Source organism: Dama dama, chromosome 9 (genome assembly GCF_033118175.1).
Source record: "Dama dama isolate Ldn47 chromosome 9, ASM3311817v1, whole genome shotgun sequence".
Classification (NCBI taxonomy): Eukaryota; Metazoa; Chordata; class Mammalia; order Artiodactyla; family Cervidae; genus Dama; species Dama dama.
In genome coordinates this window covers 18864091-18890354 of record NC_083689.1, presented here as the reverse complement: position 1 = coordinate 18890354, position 26264 = coordinate 18864091, and the positions used below count along the sequence as shown (strand labels likewise).

Genomic DNA, 26264 nt, shown 5'->3' with positions numbered 1-26264 from the left:
ATGAATAATGATGTGGTACACAGACACACACACAGAGTAGAATATTACTCAGTGATTAAAAAAAGAATGATATAATGCCATTTGCAGCAACATGGATGGACCTAGATATCATCATATTAAGTAAGACAGAGAGTAAGACACTTCTATGTGGAATCTAAAATATGATATAAATGTACTCATTTACAAAACAGAAACAGGCTTATGGTTACCAAACAGACACTGGTGGTTGTGGTGGTGGATAAATTAGGAGTTTGGGATTAGCCAACACAAACTACTTTATATAAAATAGATAAACAACAATGCTCTACTGTAAATACCACAGGGAACTATATTCAATATCCTATAATAAACTATAATGGGAAAGAACATGAAAAAGAATATATATCTAGACGGATTTTCTCAAATGAACTTTCAACACATGCAAAGTTGACAGTGCTGGATAGTTTTGCATTTGCAAACCATGCAAATGCATTAGCTATTCAAACATTTAAATTTTGAAAAATGAGTAAAGGAAAAAAAGTATCACTTAAAAATACAGTGAAAAATCTCCTTTGTCCACTCTGGTCTCTCTAGGTCCCTTGAGTTCCCCTTCCAGGGTCACTAGGTTCCTGTACAAACTTCCAGACTCCTATAATATTCCATATTATATATACAGAAGATTTCCCATCTGTTTTTACACAAATAGAGCCTTCTTGATCATTCTGTTATGCTCTATACCTTTTCCACTTTAATAAAGTTAGTACAGACCTGGAAAAAGTTTTCATCCTTTTGTTTTTGGGTATTTTTTTGCAATAAAATGGATATTTACTTAACCAATTCTAAGAAATGGATAGAGATTTCTACTTCTTGGCTACTATAAAACATGCTGAAAAGAATAACCATGCATGTGCTCAATTTGCCTGCTGGCAAATGTCTCTGTGGGGAGAAATTCCTGCAAGTGGAACTGCTGGATCAAAGCATACATGCATTTAAACTGCATAGCTGCAGCACCCTATATATTGCCAATCCCATCCATATGTAAGAATGTACCAGGACACCCATGAGGAGGAGACTGGGAAGAACAGAGTGAAAGGGAAGGGACACGAGATTTTTGCTTTAGGCACTGTCCTACTATGAGCTCTTATAGTCACAAGACAAAATGAACCTGGGCTACACACACAGCTAAGTGCCCAGTGCTGAGCCCAGGGCCTGAGCCGTCCCAGCAGGCCTGCAGCAGGAGACATCAGCGTAGCTATATTTCACTCAGGAGACGCCGGATGCCCTGAGAGGCTCGGGAGCCCTGGGGTAGCAGGTAACGCCCTAGGCTGAAGGCAAGCAGGGCACAGGCCATTAGAGGCCACAGTGGGGACAGACTCAGCCGGGGTTTGAATCCCACCTCTCACTCTTCTGAGTGACTTGGAACAGGTTTCTTAACCTCTCTGGGCCTCTTGTTTTCCTGCCTCTAAAATAGGGATGACAGCAGTCCCTTCTCCTAGGGTTACTATAAAGCTAAAAAACTTCAGAGAAAGTGCACACATGTGGTGGTAGCTTCAGTGACCCAACTGAGCAGGGGGTATAGGCCAGGTGGCCTGTACCTTCCCATTTCCCGAGATAGGCTAGGGGGTCCTGATTGTGATGTTTGAATCAGGTGGTGAGATGCTTAATTTTTATCTTTGTCTTTATTTTGGCCATGAAACATGCGAGATCCTAGTTCCCCAATCAGAAATCGAACCTGTGCCACTGCAGTGGAAGCACGGAGTCCTGATCACTGGACTGCCAGGGAAGTCCCTGACTTTTAATTTGGTACAGAGTGTGCTCAGGCCACATCTGGCTGCAGGGTGGGGCGGGCCCCGGAGGGGCGGGCACTCACGTTGTTGATCATGAGGTGCATGATGGTCTTTGGCATGAGGTCACGGATGGACTTGTTGATTATGGCCACGTACGAATCCACCAGGTTGCGAATGGTTTCCACCTGCCGCTCCAACTGCGGGTCCATGGAGAAGGTGTTCTCCTGGGCTCCGTCCTCGTTTTCTGCCTGCAAGGAGGGAGGAGAGGTGGTGAGGTAGTGACCGTGGTCTGAGGCGAGCCTGGGGAGCCCCCCGCTCCTCTGGGAATTGCTTGCCCTCTACCACCCGCAAATGACTCCCTGGAGCCGGCCCCTGATGGCTGCATTGGCACAGTGCGGCTCTGCCTGCCCCTGGCCTGAGCTGCTTGGACCTGGGGTGACTGCGGCCCAAGGTGGGCTAGAGACGCTCAGCTGGGGAATGGGACACCACGTGAATGTGGGGCCATGTTCACTCTGCCTCAGGACAGGAAGAGGAGAGAGAATAAAGCAGACAGGGTCCCGGCCCACGTGCATCCCTGTCTTTGACTTCAGGTGGAGAATCTTCTAGGTGCTGATGACAGGATCCCCCCCAGCCCCTTTCTGCTTTGTTTGTTCAAGAGAGCATGGGAAGTCTTCCCTGGTGGTCCAGGGGCTAAGATTCTATGCTCCTAATACAGGGGGTTCGGATTCACTCCCTGGTCAGGGAACTGGATTCCATGTGCTGCAACTAAGACTTGGCACAGCCAAATAAATAAATAAAAAATTAAAAAACAGAGAGTGAGGGAGTATGGGCCACATGCCTTCAGAGAGTTCTGGCAAACAGCCTGAAACGACCCAGCCCGTGAGATGCTGGCTCCCCTTCTTCTCTCGGGAGGGAGGGGTCTCACCTGGTCCTTCTCCGGGTAGACCCCGGCTCGGAGGAATGAGGCCTTCCAACTGTCCACGTCCTCCTGGGAGTCACAGGCCAGCTCGATCTGCCGCAGGTCCTTGTAGACATTCCTGCGGGGCGAGGGAGGGAGGGAAAGGTCCGTGGCTAACCCTGCCCAGGGCCCAGCGGGTACAAGGAGCTGGCGTGCAGGCTCTGGGGTTGGCCTGACTGACGGGGATTCACCCCTGACCCAGGCGCTCGCGACCAGAGGCCCCAGGATGGCAGCGGCCTCTATACCACATTGGCCTGATGGAGGCTTCATGAGTTTATGCCTGTGACACCCAAAACCGTGACGAGAGTAGGGTGTGTGCTCCATAAGAGCCTGCATCTAGCGGCATCCATGGTGCTCTGTTTGTGAGCTCAGCTACTCCCCTCCTGTATGCTCTCCTGGGTAGGGGGGCAGTGACTAGAAGTGGGTAGGGACCCATAACTCTCTGCCAGTTGCGAAGCTCCCAACAAAGTGTTTCTAGAGAGGTGACTCAGCGTGTGTCAGTCACTCAGTCGTGTCCATGGAATTCTCTGGGCAAAAATACTGAAGTGGGTTGCCATTCTCTTCTCCAGGGGATCTTCCCAACACAGGGATTGTACCTGGGTCTCCTGCATTGCAGGTGGATTCTTTACCTTCTGAGCCACCAGGGAAGCCCTGGTAGAAAGACTATATAGCATTGTCCAAAAGAAAGTTCTGTGATAGTGGAAATGTTTTCTACCTGTGCTGCCTGACACAGTAGCCATGAGTTACAGGTAGTTTCTTTCTGAGCACAAGAAATGGGGCCAGGGTGACCAAGGGAAGGATCTTAAGATTTTTTTCCATTGATTTATATTTAAATGCAGTGGCTACTGCATTGGACACAGAAGGTCTAGCATGTGCCCAGATTCTTAGAAGGGAGGTAAAGCTGGCCAAGGACAGGACCAAGACTCCCAGTGAACGCTTGTGAATTGCTGGGCACATGTGGGTCTGTGAGCAGAAGGTGCAGAGCCACAAGGCTGGGAGATAAGGGAAAATAGACGGGCACTAACCAGCATTTAAGGACAGTGTTCTCTCTATATAAGGGCCAGGATCCATGCTACATGCATGTCACCCTGTCCCACACAGCAGGTGTGGCTGAGATGGCCAAGCTGTCCCAAAGTCTTCCAGTGAGGTTTGGGTTTGAGATTAGGCACACATGGCCTCACGACAGTCCTTAGGCCAACCGGCAGTCAGTGAGTGGCTGCCCTGAGATTTCCAGGGCATTTCTTTGTTGCTCCTCCTCCTCCTTCCTGCTGCCTGGAGCATCATCATGATGGCTAGAGATTAGGCAGCCATCTTGGACAAAGAGAAGGAAAGCTGAGAAATAAGAAGGAGGGCCTGGGTCTGGATGCCTGTGGGCTTGTCCCACCTGCCCTTGATGGTAAAGTCTGAACTTGATTTATATTAAAAAAAACACCAAACTTCTATCTTGTTTCTGCTATTATCATTCTTTGTTTCCTGAACTCACCCCTCAATAATATATTATGCAATGTCTTCACCCTACTGCATGGAAGATCACAGGACCAGGGAAGTGTGTTGGATGCCTGGCATCTTGCAACCAGGAACAGCTTCCCAGCAGGCCTGTCCCACTGCAGAGCCCAGGTTCTCCCACATACTCTAGGGCTTCTTAGGCATGGGAGGTGGGGAGTGGGAGGAATATGCCTAAAAGGGCTATAAAAGACTTTGGAGGCAGCTGATGGTCAAAGACATCTCAGAGCTTTAGGCCAGCCCAGAAAGGAGCAGGACAGAGCTGTTCTTGCACAAGCCAGGTGGGCCAGGTGGAACTAGTGGGTGTGAATGGGCAGTGGGGAAGGTGGTCCAGGGGCCAGCAGAGAGGAAGCCAGTGCCTGCTGGCCAGTCATGAAGAACCACCAGGCTCTGGCTGACCCCTGGCTTGAGGGGGTCCCTGCGTGATGGTGTGAATCTGAGCAGGGGCCCTCCTGGGTCCAGCTCAGCCATTCCTCCTGCTCTCAGACCCCCTGCCAACTGGGTCTTCTCCCGAGCTGAGAGAAGTGACTTAGCTTTTGCTAAAGTCTCCCATCAGCACCCCTGGGGATGGGTTTACTGAGAATCTCCTGGGCTGTTCTCTTCTCTGTTACACTGGCCCAGGGATCTTGCCCCGTCTAGACCTGAAACACCACCACAAAGCAGTGAATCCCCAGTTCATATTCCTGCCCAGAGCGCAGTCCTGAACACCAGTCTCTTGTACCTTCCCAGGTGCCTCCCTCACACTCCACGTGGTGTCTCACGGGCCCCCCTCCCTCAGCATCGCCCAAACCCAGCCTCTGACTGGCCCCAAGCCTTTTCTGCCTCTGCCTGCCCCATGTCAGCCAATGGCAGCTCCATCCCTGGGCAATGCCTTCTTGTTCTCACACCCACAGCTGCTAGGAGTTTGGTCCCTCTGCTGGAATCCATCCCTTCCTCCTGTACGTCCTCAGCCCCGCTCCGGTCCACTGCCCACTGGGGCCACTGCCGGTGTCTCCTCCCTGGTCTCCCACTCTCACCCTTGCCTCCTCAGCCTGTTCCCCTCATGACCACTAGGGGGCGCCCGTGAGTACCAGCCCCATGTCCAATCCCTTGTCTGCTTAGAACCCGCCATGGCCCTGCTCACTTCATTCTCACCTCTCCCGAGAAGGGCCTTCCCTGACTGCCCCACAGAAGCACGTTTCTGTTTCTTGACTGACTCCCTTTCTGGACCGTTGAGACCCCAGGTAGGGACTGTTCACAGCAAGCGTTCTGTGGATGCTGCAGAAGGACGGAATGGGGGCCACTGGTCTCCCGGGACCTGGGTTCCAGGCGGGCTCACCTCTGCTCTGTGTTGAAGATGGCGAAGACGTGCTTGTTGGACATGAAGCCCTTCTCCACGTCACGGATTTTGAGGTTGTCCAGAGGCAGCATGTACTTCTTCTCCTTCTCCTGAGGGAGGAAGGGGAGGGGTCAGCCTTGGCTGGATTCTACCACAAGGCCCATGGCCAACATCCAAGGCCTCTCATGTGGCTCACTCTCCCCAGATGAACTTACCTGTCCCATCTCCCCCTCACTCACCCGACCCAGCCACGCTGGCCTCTGACTCTCTCTGGACACCTCAAGTGGGCTCCTACCCCAGGGCCTTTGCACGTGGAATGCTGCCCTGCACCCTCAATGTCTGCATGGTTCCGTCCTTGACACCTTTGTGCAGAGGGCAAGGCCTGCTCCAACCCCACCCCAAACTCTCCCTCTAATTTTCACCCTGGTGCTTCTCCTCACATAACACAGCACACCACACATCTTGCTTATTGACCTGGGACCGCTGAATCCTCAAGGGTGGGGACTCCTGTCTAGTTCACTGCTGACACACAGGGGATGCTGAAAACCGGCCAACTCTGACTCTCCCCGCATCCCAACCACTAAGTGAATGGAACTGTTAACTCGCCTACAGTTTCACAACAAGCCTGCAAGTGAGTTACCACTATGACCCCATTTTCAAGAGAGACAGACTGAGGCACAGAAGGGCAGGCAGTGGGGGCAGGGGTTGGGCAGAGCTGGGAAGGGAGGCCCCTCGAGCTGAGACCTGAGTTCCAAAGCCTGGCTGGCCTTGTTCAGAAAGTGCCCACCGACTGCCAGGCACGGCGGTCCTGCCGGCTACCGAGCAAAGAGCTCAGAAAGGGCGTGTCTCCTGGCCAAAGTTCTGGGCCTGGTGAGTCTCAGGGCTGGGAGTCACACTCCAGAGCCCCAGTGATGTCAGCTAGGTACCTGCTATATGCCCCTGCAAATGCATCATTATTAGTCTTCGTTCGGGGGTGGAGGTGGCAGCATATTAACTGGGTTTTCTACATCAGAAAACCAAAGCACAGTGTCGGGGTCTCCCCAGCTCTCCCCCCACTCCCAACTCATAGCAGCTCTCAAGGGCTGAGGAGACATGCTGTGTCCAGCAGCTCATGGAACCCTCTCACATGCCCCTGCCTGGGAAGCAGCATGATCAGAGAGGGCTGCTGGTTGCCCAAGGGCACACAGCAGTAGAGTGGGCCACATGGGACTTCAGAAACCAGGTTCTCCCCACTGCCCTTCTGGCCTTTGACCTTTTGAACATCTTTGGAGAATAGAGACCAGCTCCCTCACACCACAGCTGTCCTACCCCTGAACTCCAGAAGGTATCAGAACAAAGCCCCACAATGATGGCTGCTCCCGAACTCAAGCGGCCACAGTGGTGGTGGGAAAGGGAGCTGGGGGCTCCCCGGTGGGTGGAGGGCCGCCTGGAGTTTCAGGACTACTGAAGGGTCAGGCTTGGTGCGGGGCTCAGTCCTGACTGGGGTGTTAGGAGACCAGATGGGCTGGGCCCCGCCCCACTCACTGTCCCTCCTCTGCCTCAGTTTCTTCAGCTGTCCAAGGTGGGTCGGAAGGGCTTCCCTGGCAGTCCAGGGGTTAAGACTCCATGCTTCCAATGCAGGGAGCATGGCTTCAATCCCTAGTCAGGTAACTAAGATCCCACATGCCCTGTGGCACGGTAAAAAAACATTATTAACAAATAACTAAAATTAAAAAGGTGGATAGGAGCCTTGGCCTCCTGGTCCAGGGTGAGGGAGGACACTGAAAAGTGAGCACATGCCCACCGTGGAGTCAGCGCTTACAAGGCACCAGGGGTTTCCGTCTGTCTGTCTGTCTGTCTGTCTGTCCCTCTGTGCTCCAGGGCCAGTCAGGCCACGGGGCTCCATCAAGGAGGAAGCAGGGCAGCGCTCCTCCAGGCCGAGCCACAGTTGAGAGGCAGGAAGAGGAGCCCGGCGGCCAAGGAGGTGAGCGCCCCCCATCCATGCCGCAAGGGGTGTGGGCAGGCCCTCTGACCTCTCGGGGAAGAGTTCTGGGGGCTCCAAAAGTGGGTGGGGTCCGAGTTCCTGGCCCAGAAATCTGTGGAAGAACCTCTGCTTGCCCCCACCCTATCGTGTCGTCACGAGGCAGGAAGCTTTCAGTCGGCCGGCCAGGCCAAGTCACTGAGTCACAGTCCTTTCAGGCCCTGAGCAAGACGCCACATCTGGAATTGTTTATAGTGTGATTCCGCCCAGAGCAGGGCGGCCGCCTTCCTGATGCTGCGGGCACACACACACACACACACACACTCACACACGACACACACACACATCACACAGACACGGAGGCGCGTGTGCACCCCGCCCCCACCCCCAGAGACCTTCTCCTGCTGGCAGAGGCCCTGGTCCCAGACCCTCCCTCCCGGCCCCCACCCCCACCCCTGCCTCCCCCACCGCCTCCCTAGGATTTCCTGAAAACCCACAACTTTCTCCAGATGCGCGCTGGCCCCAGCCGTGCCACGTCAGAAGAGACGAGCAGACGGTCGCGGGCGGGTAGAGGGGTGGCTTCCTCGGAGGTGCCAGAGGCGCGGTGGCCCTGCCGCTGCCCAGGGGGCCCGCGGGACGGATGGACAGCCGGCCCCGCCAACCCAGTGTTCAGACTACCTGTTCAGGGGGCTCTCAATGTGTACAGTAGTCTGCACATTGGTTAGGCTGGGCTCGGGCGAGCGGCGCATCGGGATGGGCCCCCTCCAAACTCGCTGCCACCCCCCAGTGAGGCACACCGGAGGTGAGTGTCATCGCCCACTGCCCTGCTCCCCACAGGGGCGGAGATCTGGACAGAAGATTCTGGAATAAAGAAGAAGGGCTTGGGCGGGGGTGGGGGGAGAGGTGCCAGGAAAAGGCCAAGGGCTCCCCAACACTGGCTGGGGGGCTAGGGGCTCTGGCGGAATCGGTCCCCTGTGCCTACCCTCCTGGAACCACCATCTCTTGTTTATTCTTTAAATAAAGTAATCCTGGTGTCTTGCCTCTCTCTGAGGCTTCTCTACGAAGGTGGCCTGACCCCGGGAGTGGCCACTCCGGTGGGGTGGGATTCTCAGGGTCCTTGCTGGGGATCCTAACTGCGGGGAGGGGGAGAGGGCAGGGGACAGACAGACGGAAGGGACTTCGCGCCCGCCCCACCCCGTCTCAGCCCGCTTTGTGTCTGGGGCGCACACAGGCCTCATTCACGGGACTGCTGGTTCTCATTACCGCCGGCGGGCGCACAACCCTCCTCCCAACACAGCCCTAGCCTCTGCTCTGGGGCCCCCGTGGGAGGGTCTGGGGCTCCCACTTTCAATCCCGAGATGAAGGAGGAACGAAGGGCCCCCCCTGAAGTTAAACACTGGGCTCGTGACGGTGCCCTGAGGCAAACTGCCAGGCTGATGTCTCAGCCCGGACGCCCCTCTCCAACTGCCCCAGGTCTGTCACTCCTGCCCTGGGGACCCCCCGAAGCCCAAAGGCGCAAGCCAGCTGACAGCTGATGACAGGGTTTCAGACTCCGGGGGCGGAAAGAGAGGGAAGGAATGTGTACGCACCGCCCCCCACCCCCACTTCACCCCGGCCATCTTGAGGAGCAGATGTGGCCGCGCAGGTTCCTTGAGGACCGCCCGGTCCCGCCCTCCCTCCACAGCACAACCCTGGAAGGCTCCCCGGACACCGTATCTCCCCCACCCAAGGGGTGTAGAAACAGCCACCCAGACAGGGTCCCCTCAGGGACTCAGGCCTCCCAAGGCTTCGTAACATTCCAGGAGTCTCAGGCCTCAAGGGGAGTGGGGTGATGACGTTCTTCCCTCAAACACCCGCCTCTTGTCCGAACTGCTTCTGGTCTGGGCGGTGGGGAACCATCTAGGTGTGGGGCTGAGGGTCAGGGACCCTTCCCCACGCTGTGACATGGGGGGCAGGTCACTGCTCAGAGCTGCAGTTTCCTTACCTGACAAAAGGAGTGTGAGTATTGACTGAGGAGGAAGGGGAGGAAGAGAATGCCTTCCCCGGGTGACCATGGTGGGTTCCCCTAGCCAGTGAACCTAGCAGGGGCAAGGGCTTCATGAACAAGAGAGGGCTCCCCCACGGGCCCAGGAGAGCTCAAGTTCTACCTGCCTTCTCTCTGAGCCTGGGTGGAAATACACCCAGTTGGGGTGGGGGCAACCGGCTGCCAGTGAGGCCCAGGCCTAGGGGGGGTCATCCCAAAACCCCCAAGAGGGTAGAGCCAGGTGGGGCATCTCCAGGGCTGATCAGAGATGCCCGGCCTCCCCTCCAAGGGCACCTTGGAGGCTGTACCATCCAACATGAGCTAAACAAACAGCAGTTGTATGACAAGATTCACGGGCATGTGAGCAGAGCAATATCAGGGCCGTATGGTGATGGGCATGAGGCAGCCGTCTTGGGCCACAGGGAGGAGCTATGTATTACAGTGGCAATGGGTGAGGTGGAGCCTGGGCCCCGGGCAGCCTCACAGCATGGGGATGCAGGGCTAACAAGGATGTGGAAAAGAAACACACCATCTCTGTAAGTGCCTTTATCTGGGGCCTCTGTCACAGACCCCAAATGATAGCCACTTAACATCACCTTGACAACAAGGAGCGCCTCTGCGCCTCTCCAGGGACAGGAGAGAAACACGGTGGCCCAGGCCACAGAGCCTGTGTCAGCAGGAGCTGGACTCACTCACAGCCCCATCCACAGGCCCACAGGCAGTGTGCTACCCACTCCTGGTGCTTATTAGTCCTGCTGCTGTTCCCAGAGGCCTCCCTCATCCTTCTGAGGAGGATGAGCCCATGTGGAATAATCTCAAGACAGACATGGGACCGAGCACCTCACAGATGCAAAGACCATTCTGCCCCACTTCACAGATGGGAAAACTGAGGCCCAGAGAAGCTAAGGGCCTGGTCGGGAATCTGAGCCCCTGGCCCCAGTCTGTGCCCCATCTGAGAGCCCCCCTTGCCGTGCTGCTGGAGGGGGGGATCAGTTTGGAGCCTGTGGGTAGCTCCCCCTCCCCCATGTCCCTTTTTCCCTCAGGAAGCACAGCCCCCATCAGGCCTGACCCCACAGTGGGTTGTGAGGGGCTGGGATAGGAGGCACGGAGCCTTTTGCACACCCTCCAGACCTGGCAGATACCATCCTAATCACAGGGGCACTCAGGCCGCCTTTTCCGAATCCACAGTAAGTTGAGAGAGCGCCACCCACAGGCAGGCTGTGTGGACAGCACCCGTTGACCGCCCCACCCAGCCAGCCACTCACCTCCTCATCCTTGTACCAGGACAGTGACTCGGCCGTCAGCACGAACCAGTACTCCTTGGAGCCGCCCTTCATCAGACTGATGTTGTTGATGGTTAGCCAGCCCCTGCGGATCACCTGGGGAGGACGGAGGGCCAGCCAGGCTCAGCAGCAGACCACGGCCACCACCCAGCCCGGCCTGCCCCCTGCCCCCAGCAAGGCAGAAAAACCAGGCCACCACGGCAGAGAAACCTCCAGCCCAGAGCCAGGCAACCCAATTCCACTCTGCCTTGCCCCAAGTGCTACCCACTGGAAACCAAGGTGGGGCCCTCAATGGACAGACGTGGACTGACTCACAGGCCCTGGGCTGCTGGGGAGCTGGGTCCCTGGGGAACCCCTCTGCCCTTGGGGTTAGATTAAACTAGCACAGGTGGCAAGAGGTACGCTCAGCTAGAAGGGGCCTAGGAGAGGCGGACCCCAGGCTTATGGGTGGGCTGTGTCATGCGTAGGATGAGATGTGACACTGAAGGAATCAGACTTGCCTTGGTGAGACATGGGTGCTAGGGACACCCTTGGGCCCTGCCCCTCGCATCCCCTGGAAGGCAGCCGTTGATGGAGAGCTGCAAGGACTGCTGGGCAATGGAACGGTTCTTTCTCTCCTTTTAGGGGCCAACTGGCAGAGGCTGAATGCTGCTGCCCGGCTCACCCAGGCACTCAGCGGGCACAGGGTCCTGCTCTGACCAGGAGGTCAGGCCAGCTCCTGCCCCAGGGCTCTCCTCCCCAGAGGCTCTTTCCAGAACACCAGGATGAAGGAATGCCTCCACCCAGAGGGCTTGAGCCCAGGGGACCTGCCAGGGACCATGCCTTACACTCTGCTTCAAGCCATGTGGTCCCACTTTTCTCTGACTGGGACATTCAGGTCCTGGGCTGGAAGAACCCCCTGTGGGGCTCCCCTCTGGCTGCAGCTGTCACCTGAGCAGGGGGCAGAAACCAGGCCCATGTGAGGGACTCACCTGACAGCTAAAGGCAGGCGGCTAGCCTGGGGTGTGTGGGGGGGCACACTCTCATGTTCTCTGGGCCATGGAGGCACTTGTGGGCTGAAGCCCCCCCACCACTCTGGACTGGGGACCCTGTGGCAGTGGGAAGCATGAGCAGGGGTGGGCGGGGAGGCCTGAGGCCAAGGCAGCGACAAACGGCTAAGCTGCAGGAGGTGCGCTGCGAGTGGCTGGGGCTGGCTGGGACGAGTGAGCACTGGGCCCCCCACGGTGGGGTGAGGCTGTCTCTGGGGCTCCCATGCCTCCCCAGTGGATGGATCTCAAGAGGGCCTTCACCCTGTCTACTCTGCCCTGTTCCCAGGCCTACCACATTGTCACAGGGCCACCTGGAAGTGAGCTCTGAGCCTCAGGGGCCATGAAGGCAGAGGCGGCCGCAGAGCACCCAGGGACTCCTGCACCGCAGAGATATCCCTGCCTAGGCTGTGACCCATGAGATGCCACCTGGAAGCCCTTGCTAAGGCCCAGGATATAGACTATTCTCTCTCTAGGATAACGAGACAGCACCTAGGAGGCTTGTGGCTGCCAGGGAGCAGGCAGAGACTGTCAGCCCCAACAAGGTCACAGTTTCCTTCCTGGCAACAAGCTGACAGACTCACCCTGATTTGCCCAGGAGGCCCCTAGGCTGAGCACTAACAGTCCCGGGGACGCCCTCAGTCCCAGGCAAAGTGGGACAGCAGGTCTCCAGACTCAGGCCTCCAGACAAGGCAATCCCACATAGGACCCAGGAAGGAACCCCTGCATCTGACAACCACACCCAGCTCCAGAGTTACGAGGGGGTCTGTCCACGACAATCCTCTCTCCCCAGGGGGAGTGCAAGGCCTGTCTTGTCTTAGCCCAGGCCCAGAGTGGGTGCTTCTAAACTTCACCCACTGACTGGTAGGTGGGGGGGAGACAAGGGCAGAGGCCGTGCTTGCTGGGTGCTCCCCAGAGGAGATACCCTCGCATGGTGAGACCCCTGTACTCCCAAGCCCAACCTTGTCCCCAAGGGGGCAGATGGGCCCCTCTCCCTCTGTGGTCTGGCTTGCCTGCCTCCACCCTCGGTCAGCTGAGGTCAGAGTCGGCAGATGGGGCCCTTGACCAGTTCCGGGGTATGTGGCAAGGGGTGTGGCCATGTTGGGAATGGCATATCGAGAGCCTCGGGGTCTGGAGAAGCACTGCACCCCCAAGTCCCTCTGCCCTCAAGCCACCCTGAGAGCTGCTCATGCAGGAGCCCAAGAGGACTCAGAGACAAAAACTCTATCCCATGGGGAGGAGCAAGCTGCTGGTGGCAGACATAAGCGCTGAGTCTAGAGCAAGAGGGGGCGATCGGGCCTTCTCATCCAAGTGATGTGTGCTGAAGGGACTGGGCTCAGAAAAAGGAGGGGGGCAGGACTAGGGTCAGCTGGGGAGACAGAGAGGCAGGCGGGCTTCCCATGCTCCAGGGCGCAGGCATGCTAGGGGCAGGAGGAAAGGCTGCCGGGGGGGCATGGGCAGCACGCAAGCAGGGCAGCGGAGCCCACCTCCTCCCGGGTTAGAGGTCTGGGCAGGGATGAGAATCGTGGCTGGGAGATCCGGGTGCCACAGCCAGGCACAGGGCAGAGCTGGGCTTCATGGCCGGGGGTGTGGGGTCCAGCGGGAAAAGAATGACTAAACCTCTCAGGGTGTGGGTGTGGGGAGAAACATGGCCCTGGTCTGTCTGGAGGGAGGAAATCATTCAAGTTCAAGGGGGACTGGGACAGGGGGGGATGTGACACACGGGAAAAGCAGGAACCAAGGGTCCAAGGACGATCCATTCCTCCTGTGGCCGCACCAGCCATGCCAAGCTTTGGGGTCTTTCTGGATCTTCCAGACCCTGGTACAGGGTTAGCTCAGCTGCTTGAAAGACCCTGGGATCACCAGCAGGGCAGTCGTAGGGCCTGCTCAGTGGTGGGAGAGTAGCTGGGAAAAGGAAGGCTCGGTGGGGGCTGTTGGCCCAAGCCATGATCTCCAGGGTGGAGAGCTGCCCAAAGAGCAGGCCCCTTGAAAAGAGCTCAGCTCTCAGATGTGAGCAGTGCCCGCTCACTGCTGGTTGGGGCTGGGCCACACACAGACAGGAGGTGATACCTAAAACAGGGATGGCAAACGCCACTCACCAATCCATGGGTGGCACCTTGGGCACAGGGGGAAAGGATCCTAGGATCAATTAGTGATGTCTACTATCAGCAAAGAGATGGGGGCAAGAGGAACAGCCTAGTCAGTTATCATATCTGCTATGGAGGTGGGAGGAGATTGGCAGCATCCAGGAGAGAGTCCCCCAACCGATTAGCCATGTCTGTCATGAGGACGGGAGGGGTGTCATGTGCAAAGCTATCACATGGAGAAAGAAAAAATTCCTTAACTAGTTCGACACATCAGTCACATGCTTTGCAAAAAAAAAAAAAAAGGCCAGGATTGATTAGTGATGTCTGCCAGGGGCACATTAGAGGGGAGAGGCAGGAGGGAAAGAGTGCCGGCCCGGTTAGTAATGTCTGCCTTGAGTGCAGGAGGGGGACATTTCCGCAGGGTATTGTCTGGAAACCCAGCAGTGGCAGTGGCAAGAACAGGCTCTCTAGCAGGGCTTGAACAAAATCTTCCCTGGCCAGAGGTATGATGGGAGGGAGGCCTGGGGTGTTAGCTGAGTATCTGCCATCCCTGACCTACAGGAAATGAGGAAAATGTGTCCAGAATGGGCTGGAGGGGTGGGTGCTGGAGGCAGGCAGTGGGCAGGTTAGTGTCTGTGTGAGTCAGCTCACGCCCAGGGCAACACAAAGTCTGGCATGCAGTGGCCATGGCAGGGGATTTTTTTTTTTAGGTTAGCTGGATTTTTAGTGGTTCTGTTATTTGGGTGGGGCGGGGGCGGGGGGGGGGGTGGGGGGCGCGGAATATTATGGGGTGGCAGCATCTCCACCACTACCAGGTTCTCTAACGTTTGCTACCACACTAAGTGAGTACTTACCAAGATCTCCCCCTTTGAAAATGCAAAGTTAGGGTTGTGGGTAAATCAAAGAAGAGCAGGTGGAAGAAAAGAGACATAAGGGACGTGAGGGGATGGAGAAAAAGCAGGAAAAGCACAAAAACGAGGAGAGAGAAGAGCAAGGGGAGAGAAAACAGCAAAAGAAAAAAAAATTACATGCTATTAATTATATTCATGGTGTTAATATTTAATTCATTATCATCTCCCGAAACGAAAAAGCAACAACATATGAATTACCTACAGCAAGCGCAAAAAAAATCATGCAGTGGTTACATCCCTTCTTTCTTTCCAGGGGGCTCCGTCATCTTGTGCGATGAACAGCAGCACCCACACCCCCACCCCCACCCGGTGTGGAGAAGGCAGGGGACACTGGCAGAAATTTTTGCAAAGATGATGTGTTTTCTTAAGCAGGGGGAAAAAAGGGGGGGAGGCCATCTAATACTGGCATATATAAAGCTGTCCTTATTTCACAAGGCCTCTGGTTGGAATATGACAGGTACGAGGCTGAAAGCACCTCCAGGTGCTCCAGAACTGCTGATCACACCAGCTTCCCTGCCCACTCCTGGCCCTCTCCCATGGCCTCCAAGTCTCTGGGGCTGGGGCAGGAACCCAATTTTCCTGCGGACACCAGGGGGACTGGGTGGCCTCTCTCCTTAGTGTCAAGTTCTAGCCATGGCCTTGGATGGCAGATAGGGCCTTATGCATGTGAGCAATTTGCCCCCAGACCCTGCCAGAGCTGCACTCAAAGATCCGTTTCCCAAATTACCAAAACCTAAGTGGACTTGAGAGGCTGGGAGTGGGGTGCGGTGGGGTGGGGGGTCTGGCGGGACAGGCTCTGAGCCAAGCACCATCGCTGGGCTTGGTTGTCCTTTAGTGCCCTCCCGCCCTCAAGGGAGGAGCTGCAGGCCACAGTGGGGTAGGCTACCTGATTGGGGACGGCTCTCTTCTTATTCAGCTGTGTGCTCCTCTGCTGGGCACTGAAATCAAAGCAACAGAGAGGGTTTACGTGGCAGGACGCCCAGAGGGATGAGGTGCAAGAGGGACAAGAGGCAAAAGGCCCTTGTGGCCCCGGTAGGGTTCTCTCCCTAAAGGAGGCCAAGGGACAAGCTCTGGACAGAGGCAGAAAGAAACCCCCTGCGTACAAAGGGCTGCCCAAGGAAAGAGTGCAGGCTTGTGGAATGAACAAGAACATGCAGCCAGTCAAACCATGACTTCTCAGCCCTGACCTTGGCCACTCTTGAGAGTGCCAGCTATTTCTAAAAGTCACTGGGTCCTGGAGCCTCCAAGAGGGGCTATGGGAGGCTGGATTCCCAGGTGGCTGGGAGGTAGCCATGCTGGCTTCAAAATACTTTCAATGTTTGGGGGTCAAACTTGAGGCTTCTTCCTGCTTTCTCCTCCTATTTCTGACCCAGTACCAGGTCATGAAAAGCTCTAGCACAGGGCCACCCAGCCTAGGAGATCAGACTATGATTCAATATACTTACCACTGATATAATGACTTTTTCTCTGGGCCCTATTTTAAGTGTTTAGAGGGCACTGAGAAAGTACCCCAGAACTTCTAAGCACAGGAAGGTTGATCAATGGTGCCTAAAGACACAAAGCTAAGCCATTCAGGGTCTGCGTGCTGCTGAGGTCCCAGATATGCTACTTCCTGACGGATTCCTGGGTCACACCCATGCCTGGCAGGCCCCTTGGCTGCCTTTCTCAATTGCCTTCACCCAGTCAGAGATTTGCTGTTGCCTCAGTGTGTGTGCATGCACACATGTGTGCACAGGAGTGTCACGGGGCAAGTCCAAAGTCTTCCCCTTGGCCTGCAGGCCCTCCTGGCAATGAGGCCTTGGGCTCCCTGTTCTTACACTTCTCAGCCATCCTTCCCCATCTTTACTGCTCTCTACCCCGCTCCATCCCCATCACCTGGCTGTCATGACTTCTTTGGGACGGTCTCCTCTCCCACAGCCCCTCCACTTGCCCTCCTTTCCACATCTCATCCTCCTATGATAACTGGCTCAACAGTGTGGACTCTGAAAGGGCAGGGCCCAAGTCCGGCTTGTTCACTGTCCGAGTCCAAAGGCCCGCACAGCGCTCCATGGCTATTCCCGGAGCCCCTGAGACGTCCCACCCAGGGCTGGGGCCTGGGCCGGGAGGAGCCTGGCACCCCGGGCCCCACCCCAGCCGGTCGGCCCCCGTTCACACACCAGGGAAAAGGCACACAGCAGGCAATACCCACCCGGTCACCAACTGCTCAGTATAGTAACAGCTGGGGGAGGTGGGAAGGCCCAGGAATCCAGAGGAAAGAGTGGAGTGGTCAAAGGAAAAACACGAGAGATTGTGAGAAGGAACTGCAGATGAAGTGTGAGAAGCAGAGACGTCAAGGTGAGGACAGCAGCAACCCGAAGACGGGGACCGGCATTTTCAGCCCCGCCTGAGGGGCAGCCCCCGGCCAGGGCCCCCAGTTCTCCCCCAGCAGGGACAGCGCAGCGGGGGACCCTCAGCTCATCTGGGCTGGGGGACCACCTTCTGATAATGCCCCCAGTTCGCTCATCCACTCGTTCATTCATTCATCCCACCACCGACCACATGCCCACAAGGGAACAGCTGAGTGCATGCACTGATAAACGCCTACCCAGCAGACACCTGGACGGGAAGACCCTCGGATCCAGCCTGCTAGCCCAAGACTGGGCTCTGCAGGGCCTGACTCCCTAAGAAGCCTCCCTGTATCTCTAAGGCCAGGCCACAAGGCTACCCTCTGCATTCCCACGGGCCATGCCCAGCCACCACCCTGGCCTGATCACACCATATCCTAACTGCCTGGGTGCACGTCTATCTCTGGCACGGGACCTTCCTTTAAGGGTGGGGACCTGGGTCTGTGCTTTTCCCTGCTGTAGCACAGGGCCTGGCATAGAGAAAGTACACCAGCAGTATTTGCTAAACAAATACAAGGAGGCTGGTTACCAGCCACCTGTTATTCTACTAGGCTCTGGAAAGACCGTTGTGAGCCATCAGAACAACCTGTGTGACACTCTAGCTTGCTGAGGCAAGGGCCCAGAGGCCACCAGCATTTAGTCTTCAGTTCTGCAGAAATCAGAGCTCCCTGCTCTGGGCCCTTGTCTGGGTGCCCTGGAAGGTTCTGGTTTTCAATCTACAGCGTGTGGACAGAAGCCATGCAAACCTGGCAGCATTTCCTGAAGGGCGGCCTCTGGAGCCCTGAGCCCCTGGGATGCGAAGGAAAAGGACCCAGTGAGCATGGGGGAGTCTGGGAAAGCTGCGTGCGAGTTGATCAAAGGCTCTAAGAAGTCCTGCAGCAAGGGAAGCACTGAACACTGGTCAGTCTTGCCCTTTTCTGAAGGGTCTGGTCATAGAGCTATCATTTCCTCCTTAAACTAACCATGGGGGTGTTCCACCAGAGGTGCACTGGGGACAAGACTGGAGGTTGCTGTTAGCCTAGGAAAGCGTCCAGATGTTCTCCAAGCCCCTTGCGTCACCCAGGGACCCCTGACAGAGAGACCCTCGGGCCTTGGCCCACTGGGGGAATCCCATTCAATTGCCTCTCTCAGGGCCTGACTCTGACGGGGGACACTGGTGCCGCCCCACCAGCTGCTGTCTTGAAAAATACATACTTGGCAAATCCAATGAAGTCCTCGTGGTTGGTGTTGATGTAAGACTGCTCGATATCAATCAGAAGAAGAATCTGGGGGGAAAGGTGGGGGGGGTGGTTGCTGTGAGTACAGAGCCAAGCCAGAGAGGGGCTGCTGTCAGAGCAATTCCCATACCCACCAGCAGGGGGAGCTGGAACTGCACCATTTCCAGGCAGGGCACCCACCCCTTCCCGTAGCCTGGGGACCACTGGGATGGAAAATGGGGCGTGGATGCTTCCAGACCCCAGGGCCTCACATTGGGCCAACAGAGCAATGTGGTGGTCATAAGGTCGGCCTCGAAGGCGTGGAGCAAGGCAATAAGGCCCCACAGCAAAGGCTTAAACAAGTCACACTATGTCGTCACATTTAGAGTAGCGCCGGTTGGGAAGATCTCCTGGAGAAGGGAATGGCGACCCACTCCAGGATTCTTGCCTGGAGAATCCCACGGACAGAGGAGCCTGGTGGGCTACAGCCCATGGGGTCAAAAAGGGTCAGACACGACTGAGCAACTAACACTTTCACTTCTTTGGCTTAAGTGCCTCATTAAAACAGCAAAGGAGAGAACTATAGTCAAAATCCTGTGATAAACTGTCATGGGAAAGAATTTGGAAAATGACCTACATGTATAACTGAATCATTTTGCTGCTTGGTAGAAATAACCACAAGATTGTAAATCAACTACACTTCTTTAAAATTAAAAACAAACAGCAATGGTAATTTGGTCAGGTAAGGACATTAACATGAAACACACAGACACACACCAGCCAGCTGGGACATCATCTCAGACAAGGCACCAGCTCTCAAACAGTCCCAGCCCTTTCTATCACTCCACTATGCCTCTGAACCCTCAGGGATAATGAGGGCCAGGCACGCAGATTTTGGGGACAAATGAGCCAGTTTCTTCTCCACCAATTTCAAGGGGAGAAGGACTGTTCTCAATAAGGTGCTCCCATAATCAGATACAACAGGTGGGTTTATTTCGGTTCCAGTTTGAATAAACAAACAGCTGCCAAACTCCTGGGATAAACCATCATGGAAAAGAATATATATATGTGTGTGTGTGAATAAACATATATACATAAAAGAATGCAGGAAAGTGGAAGTGTTAGACGCTCAGTTGTGTCTGACTCTTTGTGACCCCATGGACTGTAGCCCCTCCCAGGCTCCTGTGTCCATGGGATTCTCCAGACAGTAATACTGGAGTGGGCTGCCACTTCCTACTTCAGGGGATCTTCCCGACCCGGGGATGGGCCCCGAGTCTCCTGCGCTGCAGGCAGGTTCTTAACCACCAGAGCCAAATGATGTACACATATGTGTGTAACTGAGTCAATCTGCTCCACAGCAGAGACTGCAACAATGTTGTAAACCAACAACACTTCAATTTTTAAAAATGTGGCAAATCTAAAAAAAAAAAGAGACAGAGAAAGAAAGAGATAACCGCAGACTGGGAAGAGGTGGCAGGTGGGGGAAATGACCCAGATCACATGCTGGGCCACATGAAGGCAGGCTGGCAGCCCTGGGCCGAGCAGGTGACAGGTGAGACTGGGACTGTGGTTGTGTGGGGATGTCCTACTCTCTACCTTCAGGTGTGCTTGCATGGTCTTCTCAAGACAATCTGAAAATCGATAAAACACCCAAAGGTGTTCCGCTGGGTTACTGCTGACAAGCAGGCTGTGGTCCACCCCTGCCATGAAACACCACTCGGCTGTCCAAGGAGACACTCTGGCAACACTACAAACATCAGGGATGAACCTCGAGAGCGTGGTGCCGAGTGAGGGGAGACAGAATCAAGAGGCTACGACAGCGGGAGTCTGTTCACATGACGCCCGGGAAAAGGCAACCAGAGGGAGCAGCAGCCTGGTGGTCACCAGGGCCTGGGGGCTGGGGAGGGACCGACCAAGCGGCTCAGCGATGGGAACACAGGGGGCAGTGACAGATCCATTCTGCGTGCGGAGTGAAGTGGGGGTGACCTTGCTGTATGTTGCTGTTTAGTCCATCAGTTGTGTCCGACTCTGTGTGACCTCATGGACTGTAGTCCGCCAGGCTCCTCTGCCCGTGGGATTTCTCAGACAAGAATACTTCAGTGAGTTGCCATTTCCTTCTCCAGCGGATCTTCCCGACCCAGGGATCGAACCCATGTCTCCTGCATTGCCAGGTGAGTTCTTCACCACTGAGTCACCGGGCAGACCACCTTGCTGTGTGCATTTGTCAAAACTCAGGTAACTGCACCACCAAGATCTGCTGCACATAAATTACAAATGTATCAAACAAGAGCCAGTACCTGGTCCTTGGTTCTCCCCTCCCGTTCCCGGATGTAAGTGGTGACGATTCGCTCTGTTTCCTCTCGCAATCGGGGGTAGGAGCTGAGCTGGGGGAAAGCAGAGTGGTCATGTTGGCGGGGTCCTCGCAGGGGGCACATAATGTGAGCCAAATGGAGAACATGGGTGGGGGGGCTGACATGGGGCGGACCCACCGAGACCCCACCCTGCTCCTATCTCAGAGCGGCTGCAGCTATGAGACAAGAAGGGGCGGTGGGGGAACGGTGGGCCAGAGAGCCCGAGTGGATGCCCACGCACAAGCAGAGATGCTTTTCAGAGAATGCGATTCTGAGGTGGCAAGTGGCAGAGAAAGCGAGAGACAGCCATCCACCTGCCTTGAAGTGCTGGGTAAGAGCGAGGACACGGTGTAATCAAAGCCGCTGGGTCACCAGGGCGAGGGGCAGCATCTGGGCCATCTACCTCAGAGGCACTCCCTTGGCAGAACACCATGCCCAAGCACCTTGCCTTAGGGATCCAGTCCTCCGACACCCCCTGGCCTTTGCAGTGGCAACCAAACCAATGCACAGAAGCCCACCTTTCACAGTTGGGGCAGAGTCCATGAGTCAGGGGAAAAACGTTTTTTTTTTTTTGGTCACACCACATAGCTTGTGGGATTTTAGTTTCCCAATCAGGAATCAAACACGAGTCCCCTGCAACAGAATCACAGTTCTAACTACTGCACCACCAAGGAATTCTGAAAATTTCTTAAATGCCAGTGATATAAGAACATGCAGATCAGTACACCGGCAAGGTGTTTTACTGCCTCAGTGTTGGTTTGAAAACCCCCTTTCTCAAAGCAGTCCAGTGTTGAGCCCGGACTCTGATCCCTGCTGCGGGTGAGTAAGCGCATCTGGCAACACCGAAGGCCTTCCAGCCCCGGGAGAGGCCCAAACTGCAAAGGTGGATCCCACGTGTGCTTGGACCACCCCCCTGGGTCAGTCAAGGCAAAGCCGAGATGTCGCCAAGCGGCCGCTGGCCCTTGGAAGGGGGGTCCTGCCAAGGCAGTTACCTAGCTGCTTGGGTAAACGCTCAATGATGGGAAGGGGAAGATGGGGAACAGATGCGTATGTGAGAAAAACGAAACCTTCTGTTACCTTCTCGGCACACTTTTTAATGACCGTGGCCAGTTCTGAGACCACGAGGTCAACACACTTCAAACTCGGCTCTTTGAGTTTTACAATCTGTTTTTTCACAATGGCTTCAAAGGCCATGTCGGGGGTGAAGAGCCCCGTCCTGGGTCATGCGGAGGGCAGGACGAGGTAGAAAGACACCCGGGGGCAGTGCAGGCCACACACGCAGGACGGGAGACAGAGAGAGAAGAAACAAGAGTCAGCTGGTTAGTGACATGCACGGAGGAGCCTGTGCCCGCATTTGCCCCGGAAGCTGCTTCGTATCAGGAGGCGTCCTGGGTCCGAGGGGTGGGCAGGGTTTGATTACATAAAAGTGCTACGGGTCAGAGCCAACATCCGAACAGCTAAGAGGGTGCAGAGGCCTTGAATTTTTGTATGTGTGAACATCTCTGAACCACTGAGGTGTCTTTCCCCTCCCTGTTTCAATTGAAGAAGCTTAGGAAGCAAATGTGGGCTTTTCCAGACTGAGAACAGAAGGATCAAGCAGAAACTCCTGCCGTGGAAGGCCGACCCAGAGCTCCTCGGCCATGGTGGACGTGCAAGCACAAATCACCCACCAGGAAGCGCTTCAGCTGTTTGGCCAAAGCGTGCGGCCTGGGGAACCAGGCTGGCAGGGGCGCCGATGTGTCCTGCTCTAGTGGGGGCAGCGGCCCGTGAACACTGGCACACAAGTGCAGGTGACCTAGGGGATCTGAGGACTGGGCGCCTGGGGGAACAGGCGCTCCTGGGGCGGGGTGGGGAAGCTGGCAGAAGCCAGCAGGGACCAAGCCCAAACCTGGGCGCTCCTTATATGGGTGGTGTTCGGGTCTTTCTTGCCTGGCTCCGGGAAAGCCTGAGGGCACCCACCAGGCATTTGTCAAGGAGTGAGGGGCAGGGAGGTTCAGGGAGCCTGGCCTCCAGCAGGTGACTCAAGGTCCCTCTCTGCTCCCCAGAAGACAGCAAAGCAACAGCCCAACGGAACCCCCATCAGACACATGCTAAGCTTGGTATCAGGGTCCCAGGGAGCCCTGCCCACCAGTCTGTGGAGACTGGAGGCCTGGCCCCCCGGGCTGCACCCAGGCCGAAACACTCCCGCCCCAGCCTCTGGGAAGAGGCCACATTCTTGGAAACCGAGGCAATCTGGTAAGGGGGTGGGGGGTGGGGGAGACCAGTGGGGCAAAGGCTGAGCAGCACTGGGAGCCTGATACCAAGCACCCATAGCCCCGTTTCCACAAGGCCAGGAGTCACCCTGCCAAGGGTCCAATACCTTACTGGTACACTGCCTAACTGTATTGATTAGCTCCTGGATAACCAGGTCGACACATTTCAGACAGGGCTCTTTCAGCTTGACGACCTGCTTTTTCACAATGGCCTCGAATGCCAAGTCCGGGGTGAAGAGCCCGGTCCTGAAAGCATCCGAACCCGGGGGCAGGGGAGATAAGTCGGAGAGAAACAGAGCACGGTCAGCATCTCACAGGCACGGGCCGGGTTCCCGGGATAGCCCAGGTCACGGCAGGTCAGGGGGGCGGAGGCCTGTGTCCGCTACCCGGAACCCCCCACCCAGGGCGATCCGAGGACCCCACAGCCATGCGAGACTGGAGCAAGGGAGCCGTGATTTTTGTTGCAAAACAGTGGGGACCCAGGAGGTTCACAAGGCCCCCGTGACAGGGATAAATAAATGCTGGGTTCCTATAACCCAGTGCCGCAGCTCTGACTCCCCCCCATCCCCCCAGGGCAAATGTGCAGTGAGGTTTCTGCCTTGGCTGGTGACTGGGCCCTTGAACCAATGCTGAACATTGGGCAGTGGACAGCCCCGGGGCCTTCAATAGATAAACAGAACTAAGCACATCCACCTCGAGTACCCTTGGAGACCCAGAGGAAAAGACTTACAGCTACTGCAACCCCCCCGCCTTCAGTCCTCACATTTGGGGTACCCAGAGGTTCAGGGGGACTGACTGGCTCTAGGGTGGCACCATGGAGATGGAGGGAACATGGCGCCTCTCCCCGTGGAACTTGCCTGACTCCGTGGATATTTTTAATGGCATAGCTGATCTCCCGTCTTAAGTCTTTCTCGTCGAACTCCATCTGAGAAAAGACAAACCAAACACATGCAAGGAGGGACCTAGGGGACCCCCCAATTCAGGTCTGTATCTGGGGAATGTTACCTCCTGTGTACCATTTGTAGTCACATGATAGGATATTTGATTGGTCAAAACTGTTTAAAAATGTTAAAACTCAGTTTCAGCAAGGATGCTCTGAAACTAACACTCTTGCTCTGTTGGAAGAAAAATCAACTTATACACACACTCTTCTGGGCTATATGGCAGGACAAATTAAAAACCTCTAAAAACATACTTCTACTACCACCAAGTAGTTTTAAGTGCTCTGGGAATTTATCTTGAGCAATGAATTAAGAATTAGCTACATTCCCAAAACAATCTGTAAGTGCTAAAAAAAAATGTGCAATGCACTTAAATGCCCCCAAATGGGAGACTAGTTAAAAAAGAAGATAGTATTTTGCCATTGACAGTGCATGAAATGTATATACTAATTTGGAATGATGGCAATTATGTGAAAAAAGCATATAAAGAAGCATAATTTGTTCTTTTCTCCTTTCAGCTTTTGCTCTTCTTCTGAAAATAACGTCACTGGTTTTTACAAAGATGTTATATGCTCACTGTAAAACCTGTACAACTTCCAGCAATTAAAACAAAAAGAAAAACCTCTTAATTCCAGCACCCAGAGCTGACATTTCGTGAACATCTTTGCAGATCTGTCTCCGTAAAGATACCCATCTCACTGGGCGTGTATGATTTCATATGAAGGATATTATTTATAACAACTGTTATGTTCTGGTGCCCAGGCTGGCTCCATAGTCTTTTCCCCTTTCAATGGGGACATTTTCCCAGGAGAATTTACCTGTATGTTCTATGTATTTTGCAAAGAGCATGTATTCAGAGGAAAATGATGGAGTTTTTCATATGACTCTGCTGGAAATCACTAAGCTCAGAGAAGGAGGCCCATGGGGTTTGCAGGTGGGAGCTCAAGACCTCACAGCCTGGGAGGAAGCCAGGTTCAAGGTCACCTGAGCAGGTGGGTCAAGGTTGAGCACAGGGCCCGGCCCGCGCAGCACTACCTTCACCAACTCAAAGGGAAACCGCTCGTGGAAGATGCGATTAATCCGGGCGCCCCCAGAGAGCTCCAGTGTGTCCACTTGGTCTCCAGAGCCCTCGATCCTCTTCTCAAAGTCCACCCCAAACTGCTGGACCATCCTATGAGGAAAGAGAAAATCTGAACGTCAAAGCAGAGGTACTGACACAGCTCTGGAATTATGTCCCAAGTCAAGTCATGGCTTACTTTCCTCCTTTCATTTTTTTGGGAACAAAATGTATGTGTGGGTCAAAAAAACAGACAAAATCCAGGCACTGTCGAGGGCAAGCACTCGCTACATGCCAGGCCCCTTCCATAGGCCTAGTATGATCATTCATTCATTGAACTGGGGACGTGAGGGGCAGTTATCACTCCCTTTTGCAAAAGAGTGAGGTGTGGCGGAGGTGGGGATCACAGCTCAGCAACCTCTGCTCTGAGGTTTGGCCTGATCCAGCAGGACTGTGATATATAAACGGAGCACCTCCACACCACTTGGGTGGCTTCCTCCAGTTCCTACCACCTCCCAGTCTGTTTGGGGCAGACTCCACCACTGATGGGCTATGAGGCCTTGGACAGGTGGGTTTGCCCTCTAAGCCTCAGTTTCTCCATCTCTGTAAGGATATTTAAGGAGTTTCAAGATTTTATCAACTCAAAAAAGGCATCAATCTCAAAATGCACTATTAGCCTGGACACCCCACAAAAAAAGAAACATGCTGTCAATGAACAGTAATCCACCTGAAACCTGCTTTCAGAGAAGTGAAGATTTTTTTAGTGCACACATAATTCACGAAATGTGGTAAAACCACGCCTGGCCCCTTAGAATGCAGCCCAGCCCTTAAAAAGTGTCTCAAGAGTATTGCTGATTAGGGCTGTGACGAAGTGAGTGGTAAAGAACTAGGATATTTATTAGTGTTATGGTTGTCTTTAGCATCTCTAACTGTTTTCCCCCAGTCCTCTGCACTGTCCTAGGAATATGTTAAGGCTGTATATTGTCACCCTGCTTATTTAACTTATATGCAGAGTACATCATGAGAAACGCTGGGATGGAGGAAGCACAAGCTGGAATCAAGATTGCCAGGAAAAACATCAATAACCTCGGATATGCAGATGGCATCACCCTTATGTCAGAAAGTGAAGAATTAATGAGCCTCTTGATGAAAGTTAAAGTTGACAGTGAAAAAGTTGGCTTAAAACTCAATATTCAGAAAACTAAGATCATGTCATCCAGTCCCATCACTTCATGGCAAATAGATGGGG

At 54.8% G+C, this 26264-nt stretch overlaps 1 protein-coding gene across 6 annotated transcripts in view; it reads right to left on the bottom strand.

The window, feature by feature from the left end:
* DNM2 (dynamin 2) overlaps positions 1 to 26264 on the bottom strand; it is an 85997-nt gene that overhangs the window by 5183 nt on the left and 54550 nt on the right. For 3 of the 6 annotated variants that reach the window (XM_061150325.1, XM_061150324.1, XM_061150321.1), the window contains exons 8-17: positions 24994 to 25129; positions 23875 to 23942; positions 23125 to 23263; positions 20712 to 20798; positions 18413 to 18483; positions 15721 to 15772; positions 10794 to 10907; positions 5546 to 5655; positions 2692 to 2803; positions 1850 to 2014 (exon numbers count right to left, since the gene is read on the bottom strand). In XM_061150325.1, coding sequence (XP_061006308.1) covers positions 1850 to 2014; positions 2692 to 2803; positions 5546 to 5655; positions 10794 to 10907; positions 15721 to 15772; positions 18413 to 18483; positions 20712 to 20798; positions 23125 to 23263; positions 23875 to 23942; positions 24994 to 25129 — 1054 coding nt within the window. Of the gene's footprint in view, positions 1 to 1849; positions 2015 to 2691; positions 2804 to 5545; positions 5656 to 10793; positions 10908 to 15720; positions 15773 to 18412; positions 18484 to 20711; positions 20799 to 21842; positions 21982 to 23124; positions 23264 to 23874; positions 23943 to 24993; positions 25130 to 26264 lie in introns of all 6 variants that reach the window. The other 3 variants (XM_061150323.1, XM_061150320.1, XM_061150322.1) reach the window with 1 other exon arrangement.